General features: G+C 33.2%; 1 protein-coding gene across 1 annotated transcript; it reads right to left on the reverse strand.

Moving 5' to 3' along the window:
- Positions 1-192: 192 nt before the first annotated feature.
- Positions 193-4,880, reverse strand: LOC114258191 (uncharacterized). The gene is made up of 3 exons (XM_028198089.2): positions 4,301-4,880; positions 3,705-3,863; positions 193-880 (listed from the first exon to the last, which is right to left on the reverse strand). Exons 2-3 carry the CDS (start codon positions 3,840-3,842, stop codon positions 422-424), a joined length of 597 nt encoding a protein of 198 aa, XP_028053890.2. The 5' UTR covers positions 3,843-3,863; positions 4,301-4,880; the 3' UTR covers positions 193-421.
- Between the last annotated feature and the right edge of the window lie 4,836 nt (positions 4,881-9,716).

Raw genomic sequence — 9,716 nt, forward strand, 5'->3', positions numbered from 1 at the left:
ATACTTTCTTAATTTATTATCAAATCTAAAAATTATTGTTTACTTGAACACCATCACAGCAAACCGAAGTTGTCATCCAAGATTTGCTTAATACCCAACAGCCAAAAACTATTAGCAAATTTGAATTTGTAAGAAATTCAAACTCGGTTACGAACTCTTGAAAACGATTCAAATTAATTAACAGTGACCAAGTTTATGATAATAATATCGCATTTTCTTAATCTTAATCTTAACATTACCGCCGCAGCTCAAAGTTCTAAAAGTACTCTAATAATCCCAAAGCAAATGTGATAATTACTGCAACATTATCCTAATTATAAAATCTTCTCATAATAAGCTAAAATAAACATACAGTTAGCGAACCCAAAGTCTCATTAAAAGATAGTACTCCAAAGGCGAGGTTGTCGATTATTCCGAGGATTCACTTCTTCCTCTTCTTTGGTGGCTGAAGTGCTTCTTCCTCCTCATCCTCTTCCTCTTCCTCCTCTTCCTCCTCCACAACTTCCTCTTCACCCTCTTCTCCACCGTCGTCATCGTCATCGTCGTCGTCATCATCGTCATCGTCATCATCGTCGTCGTCTTGGTCATCTCCGTCCTCCTCGTCATCATCTTCCTCTTCACCGTTCTCTTCAGCCCCGCCCGCACCTCCTGGACCTCCTTTCTTTGAATTGCTTTTGTTGTTGTTTGGGGGGTTGTTGCCGACATCACCATCGTCTTCTGATGACAAATCCTCTTCGCCTTCTCCAAAGCCACCTTCACCCTCATCGTCATCATCATCATCACCGTCATCTTCCTCGGCATCTAATGGCTTGGAATAGGATCGGCCATGATAGTCTCCTTTGATTCCATGGCTGCCGCTTCTTAGTGATCCGAGGAAATCCTGAAAACCATGCATTTTACAATAGGGGCAGGGCATATCCCTCAGAAGGTCAAGGAAAGCAAAGAACAGAAGAAATTTAATGGATGGTTGAAAATGTCATAGATATGAAAGCATTAGATGATCAGCATGAACACAAGGCATATACTAATCACATAGATTCATCGACCAAGGATTTCTAAGTGAGATTATCAGGGTATTTGGATACATACATATATTTGATTTCTCAAGTCACCAAAATCTGCAAACAGTTTACAAGCGAACTTAAGCGCTTGAGCCACTGTTACCTCCTACTAACAATAAACTAGAAGATCTAGCAATATAGTTCAATTGGCACACCACTTTCAATCCTCAGCATTATTTCTTGAATTGGGGGATCTCTATTTTGATCAACCAAGCACCAAGACATCAAAAATGGAGAGAAATCAATGGGCACAACTGTGACTTACTGTAAAAATTTAACTTCCACTATGTTCTCCTTGGGAAAGTGTGCTATCATTCGAACTTTTAGGCGGTTGTATGATCTTATATGAATACCATGTCGCCATTTTAATGTGTCAAACACCTATTTTTTGAAATGGAAATTAGGAAAGGAATTGGGAAACTAGAAGAGTTTTTATAAAGCTGCCCCTACATAGAAGAATCTCAACTGTGGAAGGCAAGAATGGAAGAATCAAACATTAACTTTCAATTACCATTAACAATATATCTTCTTCTTTTTTTCGTCAAGTTAACCTCAGCTAATTCTAGCCCAAACCCTTTCCTAATTTCATTATCGTTTCTCTTTTCATAAAACACCAAGATTAAAGCCATATAGCCCACAACATTTGATTGTTGGGAAGCCTTCTTTGGGATCCTGTCCTACATCTACATCACTAGTGATGAGCAAAAATCTAAAAGCCAGAGGAATTCAAACCAGATCCTATAGATCTCTAGAGAAGTTAATCGTGGCTGTGGTACAACTTATGTAGCAGCTGCTTATAGCTTCTTATATTTTAAAAACATGTGTCAGTGTGTTTGGTTTTTTATGAGGTAAAATAACTGAAATAAACTTTAAAAAATTAATTATTGGGAAGCAAGAAAATAAGTGCTTTTAGCATTTTAGCTTCTGCGTTCTAATTGTTTGTTAGAAGCTGCACAAAACACACCCAATAATTCTCTGGATCTCAGCTCTGGATCTTACTACATGAACTGCAATGCCTAATTTAATGGAGGGCTAGGTCTTCTCTTAACAGAATTTCAAATATGTGCAAGGGAAATGGAAAAATTATTGCATGCCAAAAGTGTATCATGCGAAAATACCTTATATCCTTCAACAATTACAAATTATTAAGGATTTGATTGGAAATGACCTTTTTAGTGTTTTTTTAAGAGATGTAAAAATAAAAAAAAAAAATAAGTAAAAGACAATAAAATTGACTTTTTAACTAAAATCTTCTAATAGATAAACACCACTGTTCCCCCAAACACTTCCTATGTTCTCTCTCCAAATATCAACAAAGACAAAAATAGATGGACACCACTGTCACAACCAATTAAAAAGATGACGGCACACCACCATTGTCATATCCTCCCAGCGTGAAAAAAAAAAAAAAAAAAAAAAAAAAAAAACTAGATTGACCATTTTTATTTACCATTTCATATGACATTTTATAATTATTAAATCAGAAATGATATATCTTTCTAATTTGGGAGTTCTAAAAGAACACTAATAATATGGAAAATAAAAAAAATAAAAAAAAATCAAGGCCAAAACATCAATGTCACATGAGACCCACACACCAATTAGAGCTATTAGAGCTCTTATATACAACTCCCATTTTTTTTCTTCTTACAAATATATTCACAAAATGTTGCAGTAGATTAGTGACACGTGGTTGTATTCCTCAAAACTTTAATCAAGCCCATCCAATTTTAAGAAACTCTAATGATGACGCGTGTCCATAAAGCTGGCGTTTATTAGAAGCAGGGGCATACACCGACGAATATTCGAAGACAATATATATATCACCCACACCACAAATAAACAAACAAAAAGATATACTTTACTATTAATAATACAATAAAAACAAACATATTACCATTAAATTTTCCTTTTTGACTTTTCTTAAAATACACGACAAACAGATTTTTCGTTTTTTTTTTTCTGTTTTCGTGTGCTCCCAAGTGGGTCCACCACTACTGACCTTCTTTAATGATATTTCCCTCTTTCTTCTTCTGCGGAATTTTTACGCTAACATGGACCCAAAGCGCAAGTTAGCAAAAGATGACCGGCAAAACCAGACCTAAACATCCGCTCACGATAGCAACAACAGATAATAGTAGGGAAGCCAGTTTAACAGTGCACGCTAGCACACACCAAAAAACGCAGGCTCATTTTAGCAAAAAACTTTTTGGCTGTTTAGAGTATGAATTTAGATTAGGATCATAAAAAAATATATATTTTACACTTCTTATTTCTTTTCAAATTTGTGCTTGAATTCATATTCTAAACATAGCTTAAAACATTTATCACCGAAATTTCATGCGCACGATAGCAAAAACGGCCAACAGGGAAAAAAACATAGAAAACATATAGCGCAGATGCTCACCTTACAGCCCCAACAAACAATAAAAAAAACGCACCAGGCGCATGATAGCAAAGAACATGGAAATTAGAGAGAGGAAAAACACTTCCAAATAGTAAAAACTGTACCGTGTACAGTTTTACACACCGTAGACATCAGCTAAAGCACAGAGGTATTAGGACTATCATAGCCACAACACATCCTTAAAAGTCACCAAAAAAAATAAAGGAAAAAAAAAAAAAAAACAGAAAGCTTTTTACCTGAGTTTGACCTGAAAGCTGGTTGGTTTTGACTAGGACAGCCGAGACTAGCATAGCTGCTAAAGCTTCTCCGGCGCACGTTAGCAGGTACTGGTTAAGTGCAGTAGCCACACTAACTAAACCACAGTTAGTCTCCATTTGTACGGCGCACGACACAACCTGCAATCATCCGTATATGATAGGACCGTTAGTTAGATCCAATCTGCCTCTTTTCCCATCTCCCAAATCACACTGTTTTTCAAATCATTCACACACTCAAAACATATAAAAATGCATTTTCTTTTTTATTTTTTTTATTTTTTTTATAGGAAAAGCTGAACACAGAATTTTTTTTAAAAAATGTTGATAGTGGAAGAAGAAGAAGAAGACGACGACGACAAGAGAACGAGTCTACTTTTTTGTAGCGAAATTTTAAAGGAAAATTCAAGATAGCAAGAAAACGACTAAACTTACCAGAAAAGCAAAAATTCAAACAGATCAAGCATAAACTAAGCAAAATAAACCTAGAGAACTTCAAATCAGAACAAAAGTCACAGATCGAGCTCGAGATCTGAAAAACAGATGATCAAAAAACGGATCGGAGAAGAGAAACGTACCAGAGATGTAGATCTGAGATCGGATGAAGCAGATCTGGGGATTTGAGGAGCTAAAACGTGAGGAAACTGAGATCAGAGGCTGCGTTCATTGTGGACCGTTGGATTGAGATCGTAGAGACAGAACAGAGACGGAGAGATAGATATAACCAGAGGAGAGAGGGAAAGTGAGAGAGAGGATGTGTGCGCGCTGCTGGTGTTACTGAAGCTGCCCGTAATTCTCACAGAGGGTCACGGGCAGGTCGGGCAGCGTCCTCGTCAAGGGAAATATCGGTGGGCTTGGAGCTGCCCGTAAAACGACTCTGGATTAGACTTTTTTGGAGACCAAGTTGGGTTTTAATAATTTTAATTTTTTTTCCAGGTCCTTTTTTATAAATTTAATCCTGGTCTTTAGATTATTATTTAACTCTGATTAATTAACCCTACTTTTCTATAAACTCTCACGCGAGTACTATGCTAGTTAGCTACTGTAGATGACACTAACCATGGTTAGATAGTTAACTTGATTAGGGTTAAAGGTGGGGGGAAACCATGGTTAGTTTGTGGTTGAGATGAGTTAATTTGTATCAAAGCAAAATCATGTACACAAGTGTGGCTGAGTCTGTTGACTTTTTAAAAGGGCAAAAAAATATCCTATTATCCGACCCGATTCGATTCCAACGGATCCGAATCATTGCCCCGGATGAGGATTTAAGATAAACCTACACGTGGCATATGTCAAGCCTTTATTGTGCAAATTAAAAAGAAAAAATTACAAATCACCATGCATAGGTTCTGTTTGGCAAGTTGAATTTTAGTGTTTTTTTGGGTTAAATTTTTTTTAAAAAAAAGATAAAATAGGTTAAAATAACTAATAAAATAAAATGTCACATCAATCTTATAATCATTTTATTTTTTCTTTCACAAATATTACATTAAACTATAAAAAAATTCAACCATCTTCTTAAACATAAAATTTTTAATTTACTAAAATAGGCAAAAACTAAAATAGTCTACTAAAATAGCCAACTTTCCAAACGAGACCATAATACAAAATAATTATAAATATATGGGTGTAACTCTTTTTTCCTTCTTTTTTTTTTTTAATGTAATAAACATAACAAAAGTTACTCTCTAAGAAGATTTTCATTCTTTAATAAATAATTGTCCCATTTTTCACTGATAATTTTTCCAATTAAAAATAATCTTGCTCATCTATAAACAAAATCCTTCGATCCCAAAAATTGTTTTAAAATAATTAACACATTTCAATAAACTTTTAACTCAATTTAAATAATGGACCGAAAAAGTGATGTTCTCCCACTTAATAAACAAAATCAAACTTGAGTAAATTTACGTTTAGCATATCAAACCTAGGATTTGTAGAGTATGCTTTAATTTTGAATTTTTCTAAATAAAAATATATGGAAAATAAAATTATTCATATAATTTTGTGTGTAATTAAATAAAATAGATTTTTTTATCAATATATATTCATTTTCTTTTTATTTTCGTAACTCAATCAAAAAAGAGAAAAACAAAAGTTAGCTTCTTTTATTTCTTTTTCTATATATATATATATATATATTTTATTTTTCTCGCCAAAAATCAAGGATCCAAACACAAGTGTGAGTGAGGGAAAGCGAAATAACAAAATAACAATATCTAAGAATTCACTTATTTGGGAACATACATATTCAATGAATCTACACTAATTCATTTATAACTTTGCTAATTTTTAGATAAAATAATGACGTATTATTTAGTTATTGAAAGCACAAAATATAATTTAGCCAAATATAAAGAATGTGCAAATTGAAAGAGTTAAAATTATGAAAAGCTTATATTCCTTTGCGTGAGAAGGTACTTGGAACAATGAGTGAGTAGTCAAATTCACCCACTCAAGAATCAAATATGCTTGGGCACTCAACTTCTTTAGATGTTCCAATTACCAAATTAATATCTCCCATCTTTTTTATTTTTCATTTTAAGTGGGGTTTCCATGGGTGTAAACCATATGGTTTCCAAAATATCTCATTGAAAAATAAGATTATTTTTTAAGGATTTGATAATAATGCGTCGAAAAAATTACTGTTAAAATCAAGTCAAAAGAGAGGAAAAAAACATTAGGATAAACGACTAATAGATTTTAATAGTTAGACTTAATTCCCATCAAGTTCTATTGAAAATAAGACATAGTACAATCGTTCTTAAAATAATTTTTTGTGAAGTTTTTTTACATATGTGGATAAAAATTGGCAATTAGTGACTTTTTTTTGTTGCGATTTTTATAAATTATTTCTAAAGCTTACAATTAGTGATGCTTTTCTGTGACAACTTTTTCAAACTATCATTGAAAGTTAAAAATTAGTAACTTTTTTTTGTGACGATTTTTTTAAACTGTCCCTAAAACTTATAATTAGTGATATTTTTTGTGACAAAATTTTCAAATTGTCGTTGAAAATTAATAATTAATGACATTTTTTTTTATAGTGTATGATGAAAAATACCATTAATTATTATAGGACTTATTGGACAATAAATCCATTTAATAGGACCTATACGTAGATCTCTCAAGAATTATTGAGTTTTGAGTGTGGTTACTCTCTTCAATGACAAAAATGGGAAGACAATATCTTGGTCATGTACTCTCTATATGAAAAAATTGTTTAGAAGCAAGAATGAGGGCTCATTTGGAAAGCTGGTTAAAAATTAATTTTTTTCTTTTAATATATTTTGGATCACTCACCTCTCACATTTTTTATCTACAAAAAAGTCAAAAAAAAGCTAAAAATTCAACTTTTAACCAACTTTCCAAAACACTCCTAAATTGACTTTTTACTATGCATGTTTTCTATGTTATACATTGAGTTTTGGTATCCATAATATTATTTTGGGTGATTCTATTTACACCACTCATTTACCTCTTTACACCTTCCATCTTATTACACCACTAAAAAAAATATTAGATTCTCATTACACCCAATATATTGCCAAAACAAACCCTAAGGTAAAAAAATCTTCAAAACCCATCTCTTTACACCCATACTTTTTCAGTGTTCAGTTGCCGGAAACAATAGATCTCTCTAGCATTTTGTTGCTATACATTTATAGAGTCACTTTCTCCTAAACAATGTTTGTTTAATTTGTGTTGGGCCTGTTCGGTAATACAATAATTATCAATTTGAATTACTCTAGTGTCATGTTACCAGATACAATTTTTTTTTCCAACATCATGTTACTGTACAATTGGATAATTTCAGTTTGCTTCACAACAATGCTAGTGGAGCCTACATTGAAGTGCTTGTTCGGTCACACAATGCGAAACAATTTACAAAACTTCGGTGTTATAATGCCGGAATGAATTGGTTTGTCTAGCCTTTTGTTCCTATACATTTACAAAGTCACTTCCAAATAATGTGGTAATAATTTGTGTCGGGCTTGTTTGGTAATAAAATGCTAATGAATTTCAACTACTCCAGTGTCATGTTACTAGACAAACTATTTTTTTCCAACATTATGTTGCCATACAATTGGATAATTTCAATTTGCTTCACAACAAAGTCAGTTGAGCCCATTGTGAAGTGTTAGTCCGGTCACACGGTACTAGATAAATTACATTTTTCCGGTGTTATGTTGTTAGAAAAAATAGATTTGTCTAGCGTTTTATTGCTATATATTTATAGAGCCACTTTGTTTCAAATGATAATTTGGGCTTGTTCGGTAATACAATGTTAACGAATTTGAATTAATCCAGTTAGATAAAAAATATCCATAAATCAAATACGCATCTATAAAATCATATATAAAAAGTATTCATAAATTTTTTCATAAAAAAATCAAGTGTACGAATATCCATAAAATCTGTCATTATTTGCATCTATCAATCAAACACGTTATCACAATTTGTCTATATCGATTGTTTTAGTAGTTACTATGCCAGGGCTAATAAGAGTACGAAATTGATGGATACAGATAGTATATGCTTTCTTCCATCCACTAGCACACGGGTGATGAAAATGAATCCAATTATTTGTTATCGGAGGAACTAGATGAGTAGGTTGTAGATAAACCTATAACAAAGAAATTAATAAATAGAATTACAAAATAAGGCATGGTAATGATCTAAGTAGGCTCGGTAGTTACCTGCACAAAATGGTTTCCATTTACAAATCCTATGCAGATATCTCATCGATCAGGTGTTTTAATCGGTACTGATCTAAGTGGTAGAACTGTCAAGCATTATTGCATGGATAAATGATAAAGAACGACTTGATAGTATGATACTATCAAATGGCTCATGTCGGGTATATTCATCCAATGATTAAATCCAGGGCCAGGTTCGAAGTAGGATAAGATAGAGTTACGGTCATTAACCCTTTATTGTGAACCAAATAGTTGCACACAGTGCATAACATTCGAATGCAACTCAATCAACAAGTTGCGCCTAACTTGTTGCCAATCATCTTCACCTAAACCAATCAATCCAACTATTGCCCTGAAACCACAATTGCCATCTGCTTATACATCTTTTATGTAACGGATATATGGTTTTAACTTCTCCGAAAATTGTTTGAAGAAAGAGATACGATTTGTTGACTGCGTCATACGGACCTACATCACAAATATATAGCAATGGATATATGAAATAATTAAAATGAGGCTGAACAATTATTAAAATAAATTTTGTACATAGTTACAAGTTTTATGTAATTACATACATTATCGTTTTTTGTCTTCTTCCATTGCAGTTGCTTACGAACTGGTGCAGTTAAGATGGTAACACCCCGTGAATAACTATATTCCCTAGATAGTACAAACTCAAACGCAGATAGCTCACATTTAGTAGATGTATCGATTTTGAATACCACAGTCGCGTCCTCGACCCCCACCTCGCGTGTCAGTTTTGAGTTCAGGTTCCATAAAAAATGTACGGTTTGGACTAATTAACTCCCTTAACTTCTTCAGAAGGATCACTTGGTGCGTCTCGTCAATCGTTTGGAATTTCTCAATAAAAAAACCAGTCTCTGTTTCGCAATCCAACTCCATAAAAACACTTTCTGAAACTGGAAGCATATCTAACTTCCTCCAATGAGGATTTATGCATGAGAGGGGAATCAGTTGACCTTGTTGAAAATACTCAGCTATGTCATGTGCACATGGCGACGCATGTGTACATCGCAAAATGCAGCCATATGCAGCAACATCTATTCCCACACTATTCGATCTCTTTGACTCTATCAATATTTTGTCCAAACTACAAATTGAAATAGAACCACGTAATTCAATGAACTCAGTAGGTGTGTAGTTGTGTTGGACTACAATCAAACTCTGCTGAAATGAGGCTTTAATGTCTGTGTTAATCTTATTATTTAATTTTGATGATGTCTAAAATATTATTTGCAAAAATCTGAATTTTTTAATATACATATTATTTGAC

This window comes from Camellia sinensis, chromosome 1 (assembly GCF_055761805.1).
Source record: "Camellia sinensis isolate YWXY chromosome 1, ASM5576180v1, whole genome shotgun sequence".
Lineage (NCBI taxonomy): Eukaryota > Viridiplantae > Streptophyta > Magnoliopsida > Ericales > Theaceae > Camellia > Camellia sinensis.